The sequence below is a fragment of the Ammodytes marinus genome, assembly GCF_949987685.1.
Source record: "Ammodytes marinus genome assembly, chromosome: 3".
NCBI lineage: Eukaryota > Metazoa > Chordata > Actinopteri > Uranoscopiformes > Ammodytidae > Ammodytes > Ammodytes marinus.
The window spans coordinates 20017259-20044172 of record NC_137232.1 but is presented as its reverse complement, the minus strand read 5'-3'; the positions used below and the strand labels follow the sequence as shown (position 1 = coordinate 20044172).

At 41.3% G+C, this 26914-nt stretch overlaps 1 protein-coding gene across 1 annotated transcript in view; it reads right to left on the bottom strand.

The window, feature by feature from the left end:
* The window catches only part of LOC307248381 (roundabout homolog 2), a gene marked incomplete at its 3' end in the record, with an annotated part of 48432 nt that extends 31109 nt beyond the window's left edge, over window positions 1–17323 (bottom strand). Inside the window, exons 1-3 of the mRNA XM_080024781.1 lie at window positions 17187–17323; window positions 8227–8553; window positions 667–824 (exon numbers count right to left, since the gene is read on the bottom strand). Of these exons, the coding sequence (XP_079880907.1) occupies window positions 667–824; window positions 8227–8553; window positions 17187–17241 (540 nt within the window). The 5' untranslated portion in view covers window positions 17242–17323. The remainder of the gene's footprint in view (window positions 1–666; window positions 825–8226; window positions 8554–17186) is intronic.
* Window positions 17324–26914: the final 9591 nt, after the last annotated feature.

Sequence of the window (26914 nt, the reverse complement as noted above, 5' to 3'; positions counted from 1 at the left end):
AAATGCCTTTTCAAAAAACCACTAGAGATTGTGTCCGGCTGTTGATTTTGCACGAGAGGAGAGGACAAACTGACAGCAAAATGTGAGGCTTTCTGCAGTCCATAAAAATCCAAGGTGTCTCTTTTGAATTATGGTCTATTGAAACTATTGTCATTCTAAATGGGTGTCTCTGCCTTTCTCCTGGACTGCTAAATGCTTGTTACAAGATGGTGGGTTTATAAAGAAGAGAAAAAAGTAAGTTTTAGATTACTGTTAGTGCTAAATGCCCCTTTTTATTCATTTTAGCTATTGTTTGGACATGTATCTGCAAATATAATAATAAAAAAGCTCCTGATTTCACCTTCTAAAGATAAAGATGGTGATATTTTCTTGAATTATGTTACGTGCTCAAGTTTTTCTTCTAAAGAAAAACCGGTAAATCTAACATAAGTCTTTCATTTCTTTCATTAACGTGTGAAAAGTGCATTAGCATTTTCAGTGGATTCATACACAATTGTTGCTCTTGGGAAAATTCATGGCACAAGTTCTCATTTTCCTCCACTGATTTTTGGAAATTTGGTTAAAATGTACTGCATAACGTGGATTGCCCCATGGAGGTTTATACAGCCTACTTGTTTTGCTTGAATTGTTTAATGTTTGTGTTCAAGTGTTTTACGTTGAACTCACCGAGATGCGTTCATCCTTGGGACTGATTCGGGCGTTGTTGCGTTTCCATGACACGGTGGGCTCAGGGTGACCACGCGGAGGGACACACTCCAACACGGCCGGCTCACCGGCGGCCACCACCACATCACTCGGGGCCTGCCGGAAATCATCTCTCAGGACTGAGAAAGAAAACACAAAGAAATCTAATTAGCTTCAGAAGCTTCCCCGTCCGTCTGATGTGTTTTAAACAAAGGCTGGAAATCAGACCCGCTGATCAGTGAGCAGCAGCACACAGACACATACCGGCTACCATCAAAAGAAAGGCTATTTGTTTTGGATATCATTCAGACCATGTTTTCTTGTGAACCCCCTTATTGCGTAAGGGTTGGCTCAAAATAAGCTTATTGATAGAAAGTCCTTTATTGTGTTTGCACGTCCATCACTGCTCAAATCCCTTGCAGCTTCCTTGTTAGACCGTGTGCTGTCTTTTAATGTGTTCCCAGGCTCGTGTCCTACTCCGTTGTTTCTCCTTTCAAAGCAGATGAATAATGCACATCTCTCAGTCCAACATAGAATGAGCAAATAACAACTCATGCATAATTTAGCCCATGTGTGAGGGAGAAAAAAGATGGCGTTAATGATATGATTGTACCTCTGATTCCTAATGCTACCTTGCCTCTCTCTGCAATACCCTAATTCGTATAAAAGCAGCTTTCTACTTGACAAGCCTTTATCCTTGTGTCACCCTGAAAGTTTGCACTCCTGCCACCCTGTGGATGAAGACCGGATGAGATGACTCTGACACGGCGACCTTTGATATCTTCCAATCTTCTGCCGTGATTGACAGATGAAAGCTTAGACGTGAACTATGATTAGAAGCCTTCTCAGGAGACCTCTTGTTCAATGGAAACTCATACTCATATGCTGTAACAGGCTCAAATTGTCAAATACAAACACAAACCCCTTCGCTCATCATGTTGGACCACATCCTGTAGCTACATCCTACAGGCTTATTTTCTCAAACAAAGTGTATTATTCCAGCATAATCAATCAATACAATCTCTTTTTAAATTTTCATGAAAGATCATCTGCTCTGTCCTGCGTTGCATTTGGTTTTGGTTTGGTTTTGGTTAAGTTAACTCTAAGACACACTCACACAGACAAAAAAGCGCTAAACCGATTCTGCTTATTCTTTATCCAAAAATCCAACAATCCAGGAATGTGCACACAACAAAGGGGTTGGAAAACAACAACCAGTGCTACAATGTCATGTGGCTTAATTATGGACATTTCTACCATCTAGAAATGTCCTGTTTAGAAGCTACATTTGTATGCAGCACTTGCCCTTGCATATTCAAACATTTTACCACCCACCTGTCTCAGTCTGTCCACTCTGGCTTGCTAACATGACAGGCGTAGTAACAGTAATTAGTGAACGATCAATTTGTGTAATCTCAGTTGGTCTCTACTCACTTGGATTTAGTGACATTAACGTAATCCACCTTAAATCAGTTTAACCAGGCACTTAGTTCATTCAAAGCCAATTACAAAATCTACAGTATGCCACATTAATTATCCAGCTGTATGCGTAACAGGTCCATGTAAACAATGGCCTTTTTAACGCAGCATCAATATTTAGACCCAGTGGACTTGAATAAAATCTCATCTGGAATGACTTCATCACATCTATTTAAAGACGGAAGAAAATCATTACTCACTGCTGTAATTGTCTTGGGTAAACGGTTATGAATATTTCAAAAACTAAAAGCGGCACGCAGTTTTTCCCTTAGTCAACATCATTCTATGTGAGTTAATCAATCACAGGAGCCTGCCTCCTTAAACTGCACTTTGTTCAAACAAAGTGGAGGTTTACTCTTCTCTTCACCAAGAGGGGGGCTGGGATATTTTTTTTATTGTCATGACATTTAAGCCACGGAAAACAGATGTCTTTGCAAAATTAAGACCCCTTCGACATTATTAAATTTCTCATAACACTGCAGTGATATTTTAATTATTATTCAAAGTCAAACACTGTGATACATCTCAGAGCACGTGATTATGTGACAGGGGAGGAAAAATAAAAATTTCACTGACCAGGGGTTTTCAGGAAAGCTTGTAGGGATGTCTGCCACAGAGAAGTAAAACTCACAAAACAGGACAATTGTGGAGGCTTTGCAGGAGCTAAAGCAAAAGCATGTGTAGACTATAACTAGCAAAGGCACTCAAACTCCACCCAAAGGTCTGTTCACCAAATATCCCAGACCCTGTACACTTGGTTGCATGTTTCAAATGCTTTGCAGAGCTAACAGGCTTATGGAAAGCAATGCATTCATTTTAGACATCGTCTGTAGGGCCTGGCTAGATGGAAGTCTGCACGAGGACCTTTGATACACTGCCGCATGGGGACTCAAAATAAAACATTATAGGCAGAAAGCTAATCCCCTAACTGCAAACACAAACCCACAGGCACAAACACACCTTCAGCATTTGAAACACAGGTGTCCCTGGGCACAGACTTTCAGAGAGTGGGACATTTGAGGTTTGAAAAACATATGCCAGGGAGCAGAATATATTCCTGACCGTCACTCCCCAACCAAATGAAAAACACTGTGCAACACAAGCCCCAACATTCTCTTTGAAGCTGTGTTGGAGTTAATGTGATCCCTCCTTTCTCTGACTTTAAAGCCAGCCGTGCCAAACAGTTTCCCAGGGATGTTTGTACATGTTGAATCGACCAATGTCCTCAGAAACACAGACACGAACCAACCTCTCGAGGGGCTACTGGTCCTAAATTAACTTCTCAGACATAATACGACTAGGTCCGCCAAATAATCTCTTAAACCAGGCCCCACATTCGCTCTCGCTTCAGACTGGGAGGGTGGCAACTGCATGGGCATCGTAGGTTTGACCCTGCCTCCACATAGACAAATCCTCATATTACCCAAGGCACTTCCTGTGATCTTAAATAATGGCAAAGAAGGGCTACGTGACTATCAGCGGTTTTATCATAATTTCTGTGCGCGCTATTCCGAGAGCGCCCATTCATTTTCATAACTTTTAATATTTCAGGGATATTCAGATTAGGAGATTTAATCTCCACCGAGAATATTCATCACTTGATTTTTAAGTGACATTTATTTTTATATTACAGTGTTTAGCAGAGAGGAGCTCTAGGACTGCGGAAACGCCATCTGTTAGTGTTTTTGGTCAAATGAACAGAGAGAGGAGGTCCAGAGATGTATCAAAAGAAAGTGGATTTGTGGCATTTGCACTAAGATTTGCATGCAGAAGGCCGATTAATGTTTACCGTTGACTTTGTTTATCGGTAACTGATTGTGACTTGGTTTTACAAACAAGCAGCCACAGCGCAAACCTCTTAGCAGTTCACAGACCATTTACATACTCGACAAGTTGATGGAACAGTGAGTTTGACGGACAGCTTTTGCACTCAACAAAAGGTGACAGTGAGTGAGGGCAGCACAGAGTGCGTGCCTTGACAGATGTGTGAATGGTTACCAGGCCCGGTGTTTTTGCAGAGGCTGACAAGTACAAGGGTGGACAGAGAGGTTTAAAGCGAGCTGAAGTGGACACTTTTGAGAGCCGTAGATGAACCGCTGGCTGTCTCCTATTGTTCTTTTGTTTCGGGGAGCAGTAAACCCGTTAGGGAGGTGGTCTAATCCCATTGCCATGATACTGCTCTGTCAAAGCTAATGGAAGCTTTGCCTACAAAGAAGAGAGATCGCTTTAATCCACCCATTGTCTGATTGTGTTGATGGAGGATGAGAACCGACTCCAGGGCAGATAGCCTTTATGAGAAACTCATTGCTATAAATTCTTCTACTTTCCGAAAAAAATGTATGTTTCAATTACAGACACTGCAAACAGACAACACATTTTGCATTATAAGTGAGGCTTGTATACAGTAGACTCGTAAACCACATCATCGGTGTTTTGCATTTTCAATTCCGGCATCTCATTAAGTAATTTTGTAAGTATCCTGTGGGTTCTCCCCATCCAAAAGAGAATGGAAAAGACAAGAAAACAAGCAACAAGGAGTTTGATTCCTTCATAATCCCTCATCCAGAGTAAGAGGAACATCTGGCTCTAAAGCCTTTTAAACAAGTTTTATTTTTTATTTGTCCTACTTTATTCTAATCCTTCCACACCATGTGACCGTCTCCTCACTGACACAGGCAGACATTCACATTCATGATTTGGAAATAGGCTGTACTGCTGTTTTTTTCCCACTTGAAAGAATGGAGGAATGGGTTTCAGTCCACTCCCACTGTCTCATTATTCATTTTTTATTTTTTTTCAACAGCCAGGCAAGTCAGCCGGTTTCTTGCAGCTTTCAGTAAAAAGGGAAGAAAAAAAGAGAATAATGACTGCTGCTGGCATATTCAAGCAAAGCAAGCTCTCTTTTTCTACAAGGTGCTCTAGAAGGGAGCAACGGCAGCTATACAGTAGAAAAAATTGGAATCTGTGAACCTTGGAGTGTGGAAATGCATTTGAGCATAAAATCATCACCTCAGCTGCAACTGTGCGGCTAATAGGGACAGAATGCACGGAACAGAAATATGACTAAGTTCTGGAATTTTGTTACAGAAACCTCCATGACTCAGAGGTGAAGTCAGGGTTGTCCCAGCCATAGTTTCTTGTATTTAATGAGATACAAAATCCATATCCACATATCCATTATCCGTAGCCCCCTCGTACCTTGAATTATGGGTGTGCAACTTCTCATCATTCCTTATGCTGAACCAGCATCTGCGATAGTTATGCCACAGTTGTATTCCCTTTTCTTGTAGCTTTTCGGGAAATAAATGATGTTGAAACACATCATTTAAAAGGTTAAGGTGATCATACCTCTGTCTTTAATTACTCAGGGATAGGGAGACAATCTGAACAAATCGATCTGGAATAACTAAGATGGCGTTTGCTGTTAAAGGATGAATCAACAATAATACTTGATAACATTTGGTATATAACATGTCAGTTACAGTAGCTGTGTACATTTTCAAAACATTCAATATGGCTATCCGAACATAACGTGACATGGTTTTCAAAAATCCACTAGTCCCAGCTTCTCAAATGTGAGGATTTGAAGCTGTTGTTGTATTGTATAGTTTTATAGTTGAATAGCTTTGCATTTTGGACTTTTGCTTGGGCAAAACAAGGATGGACAATTGAGCCAAACTATATTTTTGGCTGAAACAACAATGTGTTGAACATGAACAAAAAAAGGGGTTTGTTGTTCCTGTCAGCAATGATTTAGTTTCCATCGACCACCAAAAGAGGATAAATATGACTGCGGAAGTACTGATGAGCCTTGAAGCTTTTTAAATTGCTTGGCGACAGAGTCAATAAGATAACATTGACCCAAATAAGGTGTGACAGTTTGTGTTCCCACATCAATCAAAAAGCTGCAGGAAAAATTAAGCTACTTGGAATTATGTTTCCTATACGCGCTACACGTAAGTGAAAATAAAAAAGTGTCTATCTATTTTTGTAATGACTGGAGGTACATTATAAGTTTCCACAATAAAGCGTTGTATAGTGATTCACCACAATGTAAAAAGCGTTGTTGATTATAATTATACAAGTGCAGATCCGTAGATTCACTGCAGAGAAAAGTCTTAGTCATGCGGCACAATACATTATGCATCAGTCACTGGCAATTAATGTGTAATTAATGTGCTTGAAACAAGGTTAGACAGAACTCCTACTCCCCTCTTAGAGCCATATATAACAGTCGAACAGATGCATCGGTATTAATTACTGCTCAGTCGGAGTTTAAAGCTCTCCCTCCTCCCACCTGTTGTCTTTCAGACTCCTGCCTCACACACAGCCACCACACACACACACACACACACACACACACACACACACACACACACACACACACACACACACACACACACACACACACATACTTGTGCAAGACCACCAGCTTGAAACTGTCCCCTCATTAACACTGCATAGCCCTCACCCTCCACTCCCCTCCCTGCCAGTGCTAATTGGGTCACTACTTTACTCCGCAGTCAGCACGACCTCACGCAGAGAGGATGGGGGAGAGTCTAAGCCCACCACCATGCTGTTTTAGCATATGCCCTCGGAAGCAGTGAGATTAGAACAAAACAGGCACTAATATTGTTAGTCACTCAGTGCCTACAGGTGAATCATTCCTTTGCCAATATGACAGTACCATAATATTATATATCATCCTCGACGATTTAAAAAGAGGCAATATGAGGTCGTATCTTCTCCCAGCTTGGATATTTGCATTTGTTAGCTGCTTGCGAGTCCCAGTATACAGTGTATCTGATGAGGCCATCCCTATTTTTGGACACAAGCTTTCGGGTGAGTTCAGCCAGCCATGAGCACTTTACACAGAAACACAGCCAGTGAGGAAGCCTCAATATGGCGGAAGATAAAGCTGTGCTCAAATTGCTGTTTTGTGTTTTTTTAACGAGGACAGGTCGCCCTTGCTAATCTGTTTTTGCTCCTTCCCCTTAATCAACCCACCGACTAATCCATTTCCTTGTGCCAAAGAGAGCTGCAGTTCAGCCCTGGGCCGAGCCACACTGGCACAATTAGGAGGGAGGGAAGACAATGGCACGTGTCCTGGACCGAGGAAGGGAAGAATAATAGACATGGCCCCTGGTGGGAGCTTTCTACTTCAGTGCGCATTTACCAAGATAGGAGAAAGCTCATACTCTCCTGCTGCGCCTCGGCAACACAACACGTCTGTACAAAGAAAAGCACAACTATGTGCACGCTCACACACATGTTGGTACACACAGAGAGGACTCGCAGGTGATGTGCTGATCTAATCAGGATGCCGTAGAGAAGGTCTCCACAGGTCAGCAACAGTGGCAGTGTTGCATTACTCAATATAACGGGCCAGTGACTGTTTGTTTTCTTTGGCAGAAATGCCAGAATTTCACTGGTTCCAATGTTAAAAAGAGTTTATTTGCTGAATAGCTTACGGTACTGGACAATATAAGACATTCAGATTTTCTGGGAAATAATACTGTAGTGGGATTTCTTTAATATTTTTGGACATTTGATTAATGAAATTGTAATCGATAATGTCAAACTTTTCATGTGGTGTGCATATGAGGGCTAGGCAAGTAGAAGTCATTTAAGGGAATTTTCCAATATTTGTTTGTACAATTAAGTCACTGTAACATTTAATTCACCATCTCCATTTTACAGAATAGTGAAACTCAAGACGCCGATTTGGCCACAAGCCCCCTACATCTTTCCAAAACACTTCAGCTCAACAGTAATCAATACAAACATTTTACCATTGAGTCTGACTGAAAGAAAACACAGAAGATATTCCCCTAGAAATCTGCTGAGCTGCATGACATAAATGGCACAAAGACAAGTTTCATATAATTATTTTTAAAGCACAGACAACTCTCCAGTGGACCTCCATAAAGCTACCAGACAGCTGCAGAAAGATCTGGGACACGACTGCTAAGCATCTGCATGCTGTACATGCACACCCACTAACATTTAGTGCAAACACACTCACACACACTTAGGACTATGATTAATAAAATAGGGCCTTACTTGCGACGTCAAGTGAAGCATTGCGACTAATGGCCTCCCCCAGGTGGTTGCGGGCCACACAGGTATAGACTCCTTCGTCTGGTTTGCTCCGTCTTCCGTGCACGATGCGTAGGAAGAAGAGGGATCCGCTGGGCAGGAGCATGCGGTGAGAGCGGGGGTCATCCTTGTCCGTTTCCACGCGCTCGCCATCTTTATACCACTCTATGCTGGGAGTTGGCCGTCCCTCCGCCTTGCAGTTGAGGGTGGCAGGCTCCCCCTTGGAGACAATCAAATCTGAGGGGTCCTCCACAATCCGAGGTGCGCTGTCTTCAAACCGTGCCCGAGACCCTGTGAAGTGAAGATGAGGGCAGATGTTATGTATCTTATCAGACCACCTGCCATCCGTGAAAACATAAAATCTCTTTGTAACATCAGCAGCGAAGCCATGTGAAAGGCAAGAATATCTCCCTTTACAGAAGCTGGCTGTGTGTAGAATAAACATGTGCGTGTAGCCATTGCCAAGCAGCAAAGCACGCTTGATCTTTCTCTGAATTCAAGGTAAGACATCACATTTTCCAGTAACAACATGTGCCTTTCAGATCTCTAAATTTGATATACATTTGTTCTTGCTATATTCAGCAAGCAACAGAATACAGGGGATTTTCACAGGAGACCACCTATACAGAGGATGTGATCATTGCTGCAGAGCTAGAGTTAATATAGCTAGTGGAAAGCTGAGAATGAACAGGCAGAACTATGCATTTTAGGGAGAAAAGACCAGAGTTGAGAGAATGAGCGAGGAAGAGATATAGGTAACTTGCATATCACTCTCTCTGGGGATCCATTACTATCTTCCCTTAACTGTGAGGGAAAGGCACACTGCTTCAAATCCTAAGGTAAGCTTTTAGAGCAAGACCAAATGTCTCCAGCAGTGTGTTACAGTTAGAAAAATGAATAATTCAACATGCCACTGCTTTTAGTTTGGTACTGAGGAACAGATGGCCTATCCCTCAGTCTACATTTTTTTTAAAGCAAGAAAATGAAAAGGTCACTGTGCCACTGATTATTGTGCTGCTCAGTCTGAGGCATTATTTTCGGCACTTAATCCAGACTGCATGAAAATCCTCCATTATCATTGGAGAGGAGCAGACAGGAATAACCTATTGACACACATGTCGTTGCAAATGCCGCAGTTATGTGGAATGTAAGGCATCAGGATAAACCTGCACTTTTCAGCTGTAAGCAGATTTATGTCTTTGATCCATGTGGGCCACAAGTCGCCATCATGGCAGAAACCTGAAGTAAACATCTAAAGAGCCATCTGATGTGAGCGCTCTCCGCTAACACCCCGGGGTCACGAACCAGGACAGCTCCAAACACTAATGCAGGACGTGGACGGATTCTAAACGAGCCATTATAACATGCTATAGCACCTCCAGCCACTCAAAAACACACACTTTGTTTTCAACATGAGAACAAGTATATCATTTCATGCTGGTCCTTTGAGCTAATCCTTTTAGATTGTCATAATGGACTTCCCTTTAGATTATTTTCCCTCACAACTGCATGCTAGCTCCATTTGTCCACAAGAAATATAATGTTTTGATTGTAAATAATACGGCTTAGTGATGTCCTGATGGTGAACTGTGTTATTTAAAGCACTTAAAGTGGTTTTAAATCCAGACTCATGTAACACTGTTACATCAATCTGAACTTTTCCTCGTCTATCATAACTGGATTTAAGCACACAATACAAACACCACCAGTGAGTTGACCTCTTGAAGGATTACTCAGGCAATTTCCCTGAAGTTTGTTTATTTGAGCAGAAAAAGTCCCAAAATATCTCCATATCCGAGGCGATGATGTTCATCAACTCCTATTTTTAGATCAGGTTAAAAAACACATTGATTTCCACACCACCCATAATGCAAATCAATGGTGTCTTTTCACCCCCCCCCCCCACCCCCCCCTCCCAACCCCAACCTGCCTGATAAATCCCCGTCTTTGGAACTCCACATAGCCACAACACCGGCTTACTGCAGACGACAACAATATGACATCATCAGGGTTATTTTTCTCATACTTGCCAAAGCTCCTTCAAAGCCTCACAACACATTACGCAGCTGTTGTCACAGGATGAGTTGATCTAAAAAGACCTTTAAAAAATCAGTGAGCTGGCCCTTTAATTTTTTTAACACTAATAAAACTATGCCAGCTAATGAGATATTGCCTAAGCAGAAATCTTTGGTGACATACAAAAAGTTTATCAAATTAAATATTTGAAATTATACATTAACTCTCAGTATACCTTCATTGCACTCAAATAATATCTCTTTGCTTCCCACAGTACAGAGCAACTCGCTGCACATTTTACTGTAATACAGTGAGGCCAAAATACATCAAAAACTAATCTAATGACCAACCTTAAGGAACGGTGAAACTGAGCCGTAACCGAAAAGCCCAAAATGAGCTGAAAGAAACATACTGTATGTGCTTGAGGTAGAGCTGCAGAGTTCTGAAGTTTTTATCTGTGGATTAATAACTACGAGCACCTTTCCCATCACTCATTGTTAACATGAAAACATGTTCAGCAGGAGCCCTTATTTCTTGATGGTCCTTAAAGTTTTACAAGCTCATATTTTTAATAATATATGTGACTACCGTATATGTGTTTCATTACTGTAGCTGTGTTTGTTTGTTTGTGCAGGATATAATCATTTGTAGATGTTGTTTTTTCTTTATTTATTACCATACTCCTTGAGAGACTCAAATGGCACTGGTTTCAAATTAATTTTAATTATTTTTTCTAATTGTTATTTGTCTGACTCAGTCATTGATTACTCTGTTTAGTTCCTTTTTATGGACGCCTAACTCTCCAAGGAGAAAGTAAAATGTACTTCATATTTACACAGAGGAATACAGACTAAGCTCAGATGTAACCTCATCATTTCAACCACACAAAATATAAATGTCCATAATCTGCCATTAACAACACCATTCACCATTGATGACGGGACATTTTTATCCTTTTTTTATAGACATTTATAGCGGCTGTTAGCTGAGGCTTTCTGCTCGCTAATGTTCCCATCCCAGCGTATATGAGATCTAGCACATAATGTGAAGTAGTGGTTGCTTTCAGTTGGTTTGAATGACACGAATGTCACCAAGAAAAACAGTGGCATTATCCTTTGTATTTGGTGAGTGCATATTTAAATATCAAAAGGAATTCTATCTCACAGACTCTGTCCAGTTTTAACAGAGTTAAAAATGTATTAGAAACACTACAGCTGCAACTTTAACTCTACAAAATGCAATGTCATCCTGATGTATCACAGCTAAAGTTTCTTTCTTTCTTTCCCTTTTTTTTTACTTCAAATAATAGTAAACAGCTTCAGGTGACCAAAGTGACAGGCAGTGAGCTGGTCCTGTGACAACTGTACAATCAGAGAAAAGTCTCCACCACCTTGAGGATGACAGCAAGACATTTTCGTGGTGAAAACTAATATTTACACAGTAATGTTGGCTTCATGACAGGAAGATTGTGGTGAAGTGGTTGAAAGCATTCTTCAGCCAGAAGAAACTCTGTCAGCCCAGCTAGTGAAAATAAACACTGCGGACGTTAATGGGGACCTCTGTGAAGGTGTGTTTATAGTCTGATCACAAACACGGCCCATTAGAGCCGGCCGTAGGTCCTCTGAGCTATCTGGGTGCATATGGGGATTTAGAGTGCGGCTTGATATGTGTGAAAAATATTAATCTTGAGCATTCTGCTGTGAAATCACTTTCAAGTTTACAAGGAGTGAAGAAGTAGGAAAGCTTAAATGACAAAAACACAGGAAAAAGTTGTTCCCAAAACCAAACAGGAGCTAAAAAGATTCAGCTAAACACATCAGGAGGACTGATCATAATTCTCACCTAAATTATTTGAAATTAGTTTTTAAATAATCATTGTCTTGTCATTATTGGCATATCATTTAATACCTTTATCTGAAACAAGCTCATATCAAGTGATGTATTAACATAAGAATTTTCTCACTTTCTCATTCTTTCTCTCCCAACACAATCACCATGGGCCTTCAGCTTAACCGATCATACTGTAAAAATTTTAAAACTGTACTCTCTCTACGCTGTTAGTTGTCAATTCAGTCTAATTGATGCAACCCTCCGCCATTAAGGCAACGTCACGATGGGGGCTTAAGGCCAAAGACTCCTCATATTCTGGAATTTATATTTATCACGAGCAAAAGTCAAAAGTAAAAAAATCCAATTGTTAAATATCTGTCTTTTAAAGCTATAGTGCGCAACTTTTTCAGATAAATTAATGTTAACGTTTCATTAACAGCCATTGCCAAACGAGTTGAAACTAAATTGATTAAAAAATGGAAACTGGTGTTGCCCCCCGACACTGGCGCAGGAGCTCACGAAGAGCCCACGAAATGTTTCAGTTGTTTCTACTAGGAGTTAATCAGGACATACAGCAGAAGGTATAAAATCCATGCACGATCACCGAAAGAATGTTAGTGTGTAAGTAGTGTAATAGTTTACAAAACCAGGCATCAGCCAAGGCTGCGCCACAGCGGACGATGAAAACTCAATGAAACCCCTCTAAACACATCTCAACTTCTACGAACCTCACCGACCTTCGGCGAGAGGGGCCGAGTTAATCCATAAGAGTGAATGGCAGTCAACCTTGAGCTGTCATCCAACACGGAGGGGGCTTTGTGAATGAGATTGCACCAGCCGCATGCAAGGTTATCACTCTCCAGTACACGCTCAAGGCTATCCTGTGTACAAATGGATGTGTCAGTGTGAGATGCAAGGGTGCTTCTCCCGGAGAAACACAAAATTCAATTCAATTTGATACCCGATGGAGTTGATTTTCTCTTTTTGTTTACTAAATAAAACACTTTAGTCTATTTATCAGTGGTATTACAGTAATCCAAAGTGTTATGGCATATTGTTAAAGGTGAGGCAACCTACTAATATTTATAGATCCTCTTCTTCAGAGGCCTACAGAAAATGTTGATCACATCACTTGTATAATCTTATGAGGGCTATGTTCGCGTTTCAGTGGTAATAAGAGAATTCAAGCTACAGTCGTAACTTATAACAATTTGATCATGTGTGTAAATACTATTAGATGTAGTAATTTTCATTATTGCAGCTGAACTGTGAGAATGTCTTCATTTATTAACAAAGCAGATAAAGAAAACGGGGAAAGCAAGCAACCGTAGTGCCCATTAGTGCCGCACACAGCGCTGATAGACAAGCTATTGCATTGGTCCTAATTGCAAACTCAGACACACGCCTACATGTTTGCTCATGGCGTCTTCTACTTTTCTGCCTCATCGAACACACAGAGATAACAGGGTAAGGGCTGAGGGGGTGATCCAAATCATGTCTTAGAAACCCTGTTGATTTGAGCTATATTTGGCATTTATTTGCCTCTAGCTGTAGCATTGCGTAATGAAGGACGCTTTCATTAATTAGCATTTCAAAATATTAACCTCGCCTCCTGCCCAGGGGGCAGAATTTACTGCGGTCACGCTAATGTGTGACAACACCAAAGCAACTGAGGGCAAGTTTTTTTATTTTTTTTATGTTTTGCTTGAGTTTTCGTTGCCTTTTAGCAACATCACAAGAGGCTGGAATCTGTCTGAGTTTGTTGCTTAATATCTGGTGAAAAACATAATTATCCACCTGTAAGGCAGACTGCTGTGAGAATAACTTTGCATGCAAGCTAAAGTTAGACATGGAGCAGACAGTTTTGTCCGCGGGGCTGGTGGCTGTCTGCTGAGATTACTTTTGCCTTTTAATTGACATACTTAAAAAGGCCAAAAACATTCAAAGAGTTCTTGTGACATTGCCAAGTAATCTCTGTGGGGAGGGCGACAACGTGCCACAGCAAACTTAATATCAAAGGCGGTGGGAGTACGATTTTAATGTCTTCTGGCAACCATCTGGGCTTTTCGAGCCTTTTGTTTGGCATCTTTCTTCCATGACCCGTAATCTCATCTCTAAATGATGTCATCACTGACTGTACCAGAAGTGGGACATAATCAGAATCCCGCGACGTGACTCAGCCCTGTGGCACATTAGACCAATGACCAGCTCCTGCAGAGGTTTCATCATCCACGGCTGAGGGACTGTGAGAGGCTTTAGTCAGCCTTTGGCCATATTGGTCACAAAGTAATGAGCAGGAGGACAGAGTGGACACAAATCACCAGCTAAGGCTTGTTTAGCATCGATTAGTCCCACACCGAGCGCGCCAACAGCTGAGTCTGAATTTAATGAGTGGTATTAGGGTCTACTACACTGATGCCGTCTTGATTGAGATTTTGTGCGTGAGAAAGACTTTGTATAATCAATCGCAATTTGTGAAGGAGGCTGTTGTTCACACAATCACACAGAGAGTGCAGAAAACACATGGCAAACAACCCCACCATGCAGTGTAAGACCAACAGAGAACACATTATTGACTGGACACATCAACACAAACAAAATATCTCACTATAACACAACCAAATAAATTCTACAGGTAGGCTTAATATCGTAACACGGCTCTCGCTATGCGCACAAGCCTGTTGGAATCCTCTCGTCAAATATTTTTTCATGAAAATACACACCACCCCTAGCCTGGCACCGCCCGCCTACTACTTCCGCTCAATTTTCATTTCCCTTCAGTAGTCAGTCTGGGTGTGCGGTATATTCTTAGGTTTTCTCCGGACAGATTTCTGCCGGTCCAATCAGCGAACAGAAGGAGTGGCTCAGAAGCCGGCACATGACATGGTTGGTTGGCAGATCCAGAGTGGCACTGGGCAGATCCAATAGTTTTAAACTTCAACAGACACCCGCCTTCAAGTGAGTTAACGTTTGTCAATGGAGCGATTCCAGACATTCTGTACAAATTAAATGAAGTACGATGGTCTGGTAGAACCAGGCTACACCACCCCATGGGAACGTGCAGTATAATAGGGGTGGAATGAGAGATATTACCCTCTTCAGATTAATGGATGTAGGCAGATGGTGTGGGTGTTGAAAAGTGCCTTTAATGATGAGAGGTGGCACCAGCTAATAGTAATGAAGCAGAACAAGCAGCACATGTAGTCACAGGGGCCACAGAGATGAGCAGTTGATAGTTGATTTATGTATATCATTGAGGAGGTTCCCCTGGCCAAGGTTCTCATTGTTTTTATGTTGTGGTCTGCAACTTTATCTGCTTTCACTATTGTTGTTTTCCGCAGTGGTCGAGAGATGTTTCCATAAAAAAAGTAATTGTATGTTACCTGCCAGGCAACAAGCAGCAGACAGACATAGCTAGCAAATAGCTGATGAACAATTAGCAGCTACAGAGACCCTCAGAAGTTGGTGGAGACCAAAAACTGAGCCAAAGAGAACTTACATTGGATTTACATTTATCAGTTGGGGCCAAGAACATGACTCCAAATAAATGCTAACGTATATGCTGGATGTTTGGATGGTAAACTATGCTCAGTTAACTAAAGCTAATACATGTGTCTTGTTTGCAGTGTATTCCGATTGCCCCAAAGTGGCCAAAACAGTTATTGCAAGATTGAAATCACATAAAAATGCCCTGGGAAATGTTCCTGTTTGTTTGTTTATTTGTTTGTTTGTTTTCTTAAGGGCCAATAAACATGTCGAGTGCATTTCATTACTTGTAAAAAACAGATTTATTTATACTTTTAGAATATGCTTATCATGCACTGTGTTTATTTCCTAAAATCCGCTTCCATGTGTGATACCAACTCTCAATCACAATACAACATGAATTAAACCACCAGCAGGGTATAAACTGAGACAACATTGCTCCATAGCGCTACCAGTGGTCAAACACTCAACAGGGATCCTATCAAAAATGTGTCCAGTCACCAGTACTGTTTTCAGATGTTTTTGTATAGCTATCAAAAGAAAGAATATGCTTCAAAATCACAAGCTGTAATGTTGAATATGCGGTATCAGAGAAGATTTCTTAGTTTAATTAATTTAATGTAACATCCATAGAGTGTGTGCCAAAAGATTAAGTCTGAAACAGAACAATAAGACCATTTAATGCATTGGCACATGCAATTAACATGTCATTGTCATTTGCTGTGTCAAAGGTCTCTTGAATTAATCTGAGAATGGAAAAAAAACAAACAAAACATCTGCAATCAAGTAAATTGTTTTTTTGCTGAGCCCTGATTTTTATTTTGGGGGGTTTGGATTAAGGCTCAGAAATTTAAGCTGTTATAAGAGCAACCGTTAAAAAATGCACTCATAATAATCTCTCGGTCAACGGTAATCAAAATGAGCCTTTGAAAGCGCGCTTGCATAATATCTGTGCATCCTCAAAAACCACTCTAGAAAAAGAGAGAAGTGGAGCCTTGTCAGTCTGTGGCATGCAGTCTCCTGCTGGGTTTATGTGTTCACAGCCAAACAAAAAGGAAACAGTGAGAGTTAAATGGTTTCACTTCCTTTGACCTCTTTCCTGTTGCCTAATGGCCACCCTGTGTGACCACCTTTGTGCTCAGAGGAAATGTGCATCTCCCTGGCACTTGGTGGCAGGCTACTAGGTCTATCAGAATATGGTAAATTAATGTGTGTGACATTTTGACTTACAATTCATTTCACTAAATGGATGCAGATGAAACCCAGGTACACAACAACATTTACATTCATCTGGAGGGACAGAAAACACACCAATACGTCCAATACACTCATGTTGTCATGCCTGCCGTACGGGCTGTGTGTGTGTGTGTGTGTGTGTGTGTGTGTGTGTGTGTGTGTGTGTGTGTGTGTGTGTGTGTGTGTGTGTGTGTGTGTGTGTGTGTGTGTGTGTGTGTGTGTGTGTGTGTGTGTGTGTGTGTGTGTGTGTGTGTGTGTGTGTGTGTGTTTGTTTTAAAGAGAGCTAGAGGGAGAGAGGGGTTACGCCTGGGCAAGAAGGAAACATTGCTGCTTCGTTAAATGATTTTCTTTTTTACCTGATGCGATGGTGATGAATGAGACAGTCACAAGTAGTACATTTCCAAAGTTCATCTCCACACCCTCCTGGAGTCTGCTGCCTCTCCTGACAGTCCACTCAAATGATCAATTGAACCAGACCCCCAGTTCTGAAATCACCCATTGGTTTGACTTTAACCAGACAAACTGAACCGGCTTTTGGAGCCCGAGCCTCGGCTGGAATATTTCCAAGCTGGGGTCCAAAAAAAACTTTGATGTCACTCCCATAAAGCCATTACGGCAGCAGGATGGTGATCGGTAGTAGAAGCAGAAGCAGAACCGCCCCGGAGAAACCCAATAACAAAACTCAGCAGCACTTCTCCATCCGCGCGCACACACACGGCGACTTCTCTCAAAGATGACTATAGCCTACTGCTGCTGAAAACACCGAGACAAAAAGCGGTAGGTTTAACTATATTTAGTCCGGTAATAACTAAAATAATTCCTCTCTCTTTCTATCTCTTTCCGCGCTGATCCAAGCAGCTGCAGGTTACGGCGTCAGTTTGAACGAAAATGAAGCGCTGCACATGCCGAGCCGAGCTGCGCGCTCCCTGCGATACGCACCAAATCCTCGCCAACCTCCAAGAGTCAGTGCTTTAAAGGGACAGAGACGACATCTGGCCCCCCATTCCTGTGTGTGTGTGTGTGTGTGTGTGTGTGTGTGTGTGTGTGTGTGTGTGTGTGTGTGTGTGTGTGTGTGTGCGTGCGTGCGCGTGTGCATCTAATCTCTCGCTGTGTGGAACGTTGAGTCCTCACAACACACTGACTGGAATGATGAGACAATTTAAAAGAGGAGGAGGTATTTTCTGTTATTTCTGAGATTGAGGTACCATTATTGCAGTTATAAGAATTGAGCCTTGGATTGGAGGATGGCGGTTTAGGAATAGAGTTTGGGTCTTTTGCGTGAGCTAATCTCCCGATGGCAAATAACAGCCTGTTTCCAACTGTTGTTAAGAATAGGATTTGCTCTATTATTGAAGTTAGACCAAATGAGCCTTGGCTTTGGAGTTTGAGATGAAAGTGGTTTCCAACAGGGCCACATCTGAAAAAAAAGTACTCCATCTTTCAACCAATTATAGTTAAACTTGGCCTGATTACTGAATGTTTTAATTATTTTAAGACAAAATTAGTTTGTAAAACCAACATACAAACTAAGACCTTAAACCGAAAGGAGGGGTCACACGATTGTAGTGTTCCTTTTTAAGTTGCCACAACCACTGGGTGACATGTTCAATTTTGGTAAGCTTATGGTTCTGAAGATTTCTGAGTGTAGTCAATCTTTTGAATTAATTTATCAAGTTTTCGGTTTTGCTGTTTAAAATCTAAAATGGGATTCTGTGAGGGGATTTTGAGTTGTACTTAAAAAGAGAGGAAGTTACTTAAGCAAATTATGAATGCACAGTTATTAGTGGACTGCATCACTGGACTTTTTAACCTGAAGCACTGAACACTAATGGCAGCTATGGTCTGACCATCACAAGCTTGCTCCCAAGGTTTGAACAACGGTGTTGTTTGACAAACCATGCAACGTTCTGAATTCTGATGCTTTTCATAATGTTGATTCAAAGGAAAGACCAAAATCGGGGCGCCCTTAGCTCAGTAGGTAGGGCGTGCCCTCCCGGGCCGGGCCCAGCAGCAGACCCGGATTCGATTACCGCCCGCGGTCGTTCTCTGCATGTAATTCCCCTCTCCGCCCCATTTCACCTCTGTCTCTTCATACTGTCAATAAAGCATGGAAAATGCCAAAAAAAAAAAATAATAATAATAATAATAATCTTTATTTTTCTCATTCTTTAGACAATGTTTTTTGAACTGGTTGTCTACTCGATCTACAGCTTGTTCACAAGACATTACTTCCTTGTATTTCCCCTTGTCAGGCTGAATGAACACAGCATACTGTATATATGACCCAGTAACACTTTCAACACTGCTTGTAGGTCTACAATATCCCCAAATATTCCCTCTTCGTAACTACTGTACATCCCAGAAGTACACCATCATGATCTGTATCCTCCTCTCCGCACAGTGTCCAGAATTACTGTTTTAATAATGAAATACAGGATAAAAGGGATGATCTGATGGGAGATAGAATATCTCTTGTGAAGTACTGGCTGCAAATCTGTGATTTTGTGCTGTATAAATAAACTTCACACCTTGGAGTGCCCACGACCAATTGTGTATTAGTAATCACATTGCAAAGCAATTCGAACACCTCAACACGGCCAATCGCTTTCATAATCATTGTCACATACTGTAGTCACTGCTTCTCCTGATGACGAAGACGATGGAGAGCGTTGACCGTGCACGCTAACAGTCATCCCCTGTTGCAGTCTGATTGATTTGATAAGCAGCTGCTGTTTCACACCCACTCCTACACAATCTGGAGCTTGTGCTGACCTGGCTTGGTCTTCCTATTCCGGGGACTTGTGTACACTCATGGCTCCCTGGGGGGTATGATCTCTATTTCACACTCTCACTCCCCCCGCAACACAGACAGACTAGACCGGTTCCTCGGTGCCGTTGCTTCTCCTCATTGTCTCAGTGTCAGGCTACCAGAGCACGGACATGATGGAGAGTGTGACTTCTTCGTGGACTGTCAGACGCCCTCCGCTCTCTCCTTTGTCCCCTCTTGAATGGGGACGGGAAATTGGGCAACAGAAGAAGTAGTCCAGATGTCTGTTTTTTTCAAAGCGTGACACAAAGAGTGGGCCCCCACAATGGCTTCAATCTCAGCCTCAGTGGAAGTGTGTAGCTTATTAAGGGCCACAATAGCTAAACAGGCATAAAATAAAGGCATCCCAACAGGAGAGTGGCTGGACGCGTGGAGGTGTCGGGTGTGAATGGGGAATCATTTTCAACTAAAGAAAAAAAAGTCATCAGAAGATACTCTGATAGCACTTAATGTGGCCCTCAATACTGCAAGATTCATGTGTGGGTGGGATCTCCCATTGTGTGTGTTTTTATACCTTTTAGAAAACAGTATTATTATACAGTATTTCCTTATACGTTTCAATGGTTTCTTTACTCTTTAAGGCAATGCATCACAAGTGACTTAAACAAGACACGGGAAACTGACAAAAAGTTTTCTTTGAATGTGTAGCTTTTGTACAAAAGCATCAATACCAAATCAGTAAGTGACCCGTGAGGAATGGATAATGAGAGCCTCTTCATCAGCGGCTTTTATGCACAAGAGACAATGAATTACAGTCAGTGTGACAGTGAAGTGAACAGGCCGTATTCAGGATCATGACTCTTGCGGAAATCCCTCATACTGAGGGAGACATTCTTATCATCAAAGTTCAGACGCGGTTACTACCTCCACTAGATTAGAGCCTTCTGGCCAAACATTAATCCTATTGCGGAGGTTTCATTCATAGTTCATTTTCCGTTCAAGGTTCAGAGTGTTACTAAGAGTTCAGAAATAGGAAAATACATTTTTCCATCACCACAAATGACATAACATGTTCATCCGTTTATTTAGAATGTAATGTACAGGTGACATTATTTGTCTGTTTCTTCGAGACCATTACAAACCACCGTTGAAAATCATTGTATTTGTTTTAGTGTCTGCTTTGTTAGGGATAATCTGCAGTCATGGTTAAGGTTATTGACTGATTGTTTCAATCCTAACCACTGATGGTTGGTTTAAAACTGGAGATGAACTGTGCTCTTGTTGCTCCATCCAGCTATGCCAGACGTCCTCCCAATATGGACTTTGTTGCTCTATAAAAAAGGTTGTCTGACCACCATGATTCCTACCGCCATTAGCAAGTTTTGTCTCACTTGAACGTATACAGGAGAATTCCCAAAATATCAAATTATTTCTAAAAGGATGAATTTTTAAAGCATTGTGAACACTAAATCATGAAAACCTTTGCAGCTACTCTTCTTGGTTTATTTTCCCTCTTTTTGTGTGTGCGTCTGTGTTCTAGGATTTAACCGGATTTAAGATGACACTTGGTCTTTCTTTCTGTTTGCTGTAGGTATGTTAGTGTGTGTGTGTGTGTGTGTGTGTGTGTGTGTGTGTGATTGTGTGTACAGATGGTGGGATGTGGCAGTCTGTCTGACTGCGGTGAAGAATGTGAGATTCAGCTGTCGGCCTTTCGCCCCCCCATCCCTCCCATGGCTCTGACCTTATGTGTCTCTGATCACCGTCTGGCTCCATCTCATTATGACACACTGCATATTGCTTCTCTCTCATAGTGCAGCATCAACAATGACTCAACAAAAAATATATACTATATATCCCAAATATCTCAAAAAAGGTAATCGTATTAATGACATAAACTGGCTTTCCTCCAAGGACATAGGTTTTCCACTAATTGCGCTCCTGCTAGATGGTCAAGGGTGTTGGCTGCTGACCTGCTAAGATACCTTGTCAGCATATTTCATTAGTAACAGGAGGGAGCAGGGCTTTTGTTGGCCGGTGCTGTGTGTGTGTGTGTGTGTGTGTGTGTGTGTGTGTGTGTGTGTGTGTGTGTGTGTGTGTGTGTGTGTGTGTGTGTGTGTGTGTGTGTGTGTGAGCAAGTGCAAAGGACCTTCATATGGCCAGGAGGACTCCAGAGTGTATTTATAGGTTAAGTTTCAAAGCAGCAAGTCATTTACATCCAACGCACTAGAACGCAAAGGTAAGCAGCTACTATCGCTGCAACATATGGCTTAATGGCTCAGCGATTTTTAAAGGATCAGCTTTTTCTATTCTTTTTTATGGTAAGGGGACCTTTGCCAGCACAGGGGACCCGGCCCCTCCTTGTTATGCTTTTAAATGGTGTTGTTATGCTCTATGAAGTTGATTGCACAGACCTGGAGGAGCCCTGACTCCTGCCTCATCTGTCACAATGATACAATGAGCCTGTAAGAGGAGGCATACATTACAGTGCACTGTGTGATATACTGTATGTTGCAGCAGGTTTTTTCCAGATGTACTGTAGGTTTGTGCTGTCAAGACAGTTTCCAAAGGAAAGTCGTCACTGAAGTGCTGTTTCTTTTACAGCATTTAGAAAAATGCTCAAACATTTTATGTGTTGTAGCTTACTGTGCGCTAATTTAGTTAGGAAGTCAAAAGTAAAAGAATTGATGAAAAGTTGGTTATGAAGAAATTAAGAAATAATGGAAGGTCAAAATCCAAGCCAAACTTATACCTTCTCATCATTTTCACATGAATTATTATTGTTGACTCTTACCATCTCATATTTTAGACTTTTGACCCATAATCCTCAGATTTTATGCAGATTCACAACTTCAAATTACTTTATTTATCATCAACCTTACATTTCTGGGTTTCTGCCACATTATAGTAATCTTTCAGCATCCTGCTATTAGTGTCTTTGTCATTCATATAAAAATTATTTATGTAATTTCAATACATGTGTTTCCTGCACCAAACTTAGTTTGGGGAGCTCTGTGTGTGTTTTTGGGGTGAAAAATTAATTTCATGGGGTTATCATTTATATGTGTTGAATATGTGTGAAATTTCACAATCCATTTAACAGCATCATCCAATGATTCTAAAATTTTAAAAAATTAAGAAGGAGAAACTACTTCCAGTTTCCACATTTTCAGCCACAGATTGCTTTGTACAAATAGACCTCTTGTGTAATTGCCACTTGTGCTTGAGAGCCCATTTATCCATTCTGCAGCATTATGTCAAGGACCTCAAGTCTTTGCCTCTTCTCCATGTTTCAGTTAAAATATCTGAAATGTTTAGCATCTGCTTCAGTTAACAGAGCTCCTCTGCTAAGGTTGTATACTTGCAAAAATACATTCTGTCCTTGTGCTTTTTTTCTTATACTATGTATTATGTGCTGGTTTCATCTGTGCAGAACATAGTGTACCCCACGCAATAGAATGTGGACTTTGCAATGACCTTATCCAACAATAGGGAATTGAGAAGACGGAATGACAAAGGGGGGGAAATAGCATGATTTTAGATTGAACAGAGCAGCCATCATCAGAGCAGCTGATTCCTGCAGAGGCTCAGGGGAGCCCTCTACTGGTCTGATGCCAGAACGGCACTTTTATTTTCCCCTTGGATGATATCAGGACTGCACAAGTCAGCAGAAGTGCCAGCCATGATGCAGGTTTAAAATTGAGTTTTTATCTTTTAGGTTTGCCATCGTTCCCACCAATAAATTGCAATTTACTGCATCTAACAGCAGGGAATATACAGTTTCTCTGTAACACAAGGAACAACACACGCCAGAAAATATCAGAAAATGGTGTCAGATAACCATAATTATCTTATCAATAGCCTAAATTGTGTTTTTTTATGTTTTATCCGAGTAACATTACAAACACAAGGGTAATTACTTCAGTCAGTTTAAGATGGACCAAATCTTTCAGGCTGAAATGTATATCAAATTATCATAATACAATATGTCAATAATCTCTGCCAATATGATACGTGGTTTTCTGTTTCACCATCAGGGTGGTAAAGCTGCAATGACTGATAATCAGTCTAAAAATGTTCAAGGACATCTAAAGCTGCAAACAATGCAGTTCTGATGAATCTCCAATCCATCTTGTTTCCGGAGCAACATCCATGTTGTATCATTTGATCATATTATCCAGGATTATATCAACATAAACAGCTAACTTCTTTTTGTGCATATGTACAGACAGTATGTGCCTTATTTTTTTCATTATCTATCTTGGCTTGTTGAGAGGGCGACTCACCCTCTCTAGGCTGCTGGAATCAAACAAACGACACAAAAGAGAGTCTCATCCTAGATAAACGGTAGTAACATCTGGCGCGGCTCAGCTGCGATTTTTCATATTTGTGAACATCTTTTCATGTTCGTTTTGTTTGTCTGTAAATCCTAATCCGGTTTGACTGTATGCAGAAAGGAAACAGCTCTGCTCTGACAGAGACCTGAGCTCAGTTTTAGGAGGGTGAAAGTGAAAAAAAATCAGAAAACACTTTTTCAGGCCCTCTGTCGTGCTGAGCTACACCACTGTTGCCGTGTACAGTATCATGGGGAGATCATAAAACGGCTAGCATGAGGCAAATTGGCAATCAAGATTAATTTATAATCAGTACTGTTTTCAGCCTGTGGATGGAAACAGAACGAGATTTACAGCTGATGATCTGGCTGAATGTGTTGTTGTACAAGCTGCACAAGCAGAATTGCATTATCTCCTTGGGAGAGAAAAAAGAAAGAATTGTTTGATGTATCAGGCTCAGACAAGGTCAAATTCATATTCCTTGTGCTCCTTCCAAATCTAATATCGCCTGAAACTACAGTTAAGAGTGATAAATGACGGAGGGCCCGTTACACAGCGGGCTCATATCAGCAAACATGTGGCATACATCCAGCACTCTTCTGTACAATAAGAGCGTCCTACATTTTTAATGGAAATGTGGAAGAAGTCAGTGTCTACAGGAAAGTTATAGCTCTGATTTCACAGCAAGGATCCTTCAAACGTTTGACACCTATAGAGGAATGAAATCCCCAGCACATTGTAAGAAAAGAGGGGCTTCGGTTACAGAATAGAAAGAAAACAATAACAAGATATGAAGGTGAATTTGGATCTCACCCCACGTCACTTCAAAGAGGACAGAAATTATTATGGCTTTTATGTGTGGCCTTTTCAAAATGCAAATATCTCTAATTGAAGTCTTCTAATGGCTCATAACTTTTCCTTTCGTGCCTGTGATGTGCCTTTGAGCATAGGTGTCAAAGTTTGCACTGGCAGGATGAATTCAGAGTGTCAGGCCTGGCTGCTGTTACTCAACACAGTGCAATATTTGTTTAAGAGGTCACTGAAGTAACCGTGGTCTACGATTGCAGGGATTTTGGCGAAGGCGTTTTTTATTTATTTATTTGTCATTCGTCCAAATGTCAACTTTTTTCTCCCTTTTGTTAAAATTGCTTTTTCAAATAAAGTGGCAGCATGGTGTGGTCTGAGTGTGTCAGAAAAACACTTGTCAATGGAAACCAGCTTCTCCATCAGCAAAGTTAAACTAGGCCAAAGCTGTTTACCCCCAAAAAACAAGATGTGTTGTCGAGGACCAACATTTGGCAAGTGGGAAATCTGAATTAAAGCGTAAAAAGAATGACACAGCATAACAGAAGAATTCAAAAGTGTTAAAGTATTAGGCTACATCTATTACTGTAAATTAGATTTTGCACGGATTAAGGGAGCACTTCCGTTACCATTATTGCCGTAATGCCCTCTGAAGATGGTTTAGACTCATTAATCAAACCATTAAACTTACAATTTCCCTGCCAGTTTTACGTTAAGTAGACAGACACTGAAAATGTATCTGTAGCCTATCTCTCATCAAAGCATTTTACTTGAATGCTCAATGTAAAAAACAAAGTGAAATGTTCAAAGCCAACACACAGCAATTCGAAAATGTTAGCATGCAAACATACTAACCTGAGATGGTGAACATGGTACACATTTGCTTACCATTGGCAAATTAGGATTTAAGACACGTTAGCATGTACCTTAGGGCCACTCACACCAGGGCCGCGGCCCCGTGCCCGAGCTCATTTGCATACTAAAGTTTAGAACGTTTGGCTAGTGTGACCACGCCATCCGTATTCCAGCACGGAACAGCCCCTTGGCCACGGCACACTTGGGAGAGGTGTGCCGTGGCCAAAGTACAGATGCTAATGAGATGACACACGCACAAGGAAGCGCACAGGCGGCGTTCCTGACGTGAATTTATTAAGGATGCATTGTCCGTTAACGTCTTTCTAGTCGGCACCAGAATTGCCCACCACTTGGACTGTAGCTACATAAAATGTGTGAGAATTAACGTGTGTGTAGGCCTAGGTGTGGGCTAATAAAAGAGGGAGAGAGCTAAATAGGTGAGCGCAGAAAGCAAAGCAAAAAGGTTTTCGTTTTCGTGTTTACTCACGTTCGTCAGATGATTTTTTCTTTTTCGTCCCGTCAGCTGTCATAATACTGTCTTTACGCATGGCGGTGGAGACGAACACAAAACAACACACAACGGGACTCCGCGGCCCGGTGATAAGGAAACAGTAGCCTACACTAAGGTTTAACAAGAAACTTTATAAAGACACTTAAAAAAACGATCTCTGCCCATACAAAAAATTCTGACTTGGATTGCTTGATGGAGCGATCGATGTGTATAAAACCATCTGGTACGTATGGTCTGATGACGGGCCGTTATATTAATAATAAACAGCGTGCTGCACAAATATGAGACTGTCCATCGCGACCTATTACGTCAATGCTACATTTAAAAAAAACAATAGATTAAGGATTCTCGTTGCTCTAATTTGGAAGTGGAATATTTGATGCAAATTTGGCCGGATGAAAATATTCACAAACAGTCGTATAGCCTACAAGTAGACTACGCTCCGAATCCTAAACGCGCACGGTGACGTAGGCAAGGTGCAATCGTGCCCAGGCCACGAGCCGTGTGACCACGGGCCAGGGGGGAATCGTGCTGAATCTTCCTGCAGCACGAAACAGGAAAACGGCCCTAGTGTGAGTGGGCCCAACCAAATTAGCTCCAGCCTCACAGAGCTGCTGATGTGGCTGCAGACACCTTAAAAGCTGTAAACAGTGGGGAAATTCTCATATATCATAAAATCATATCATTTGTATATTATTATTTAAGCATTAACACATGCAGCATTTAAATTTTACAGTAGGTGGAGTCAGAGTAAATTCTAATTAGCCTACTTAAAGTAGGATTCTATTGGATAGTTTGATCCATAACCATCCATAT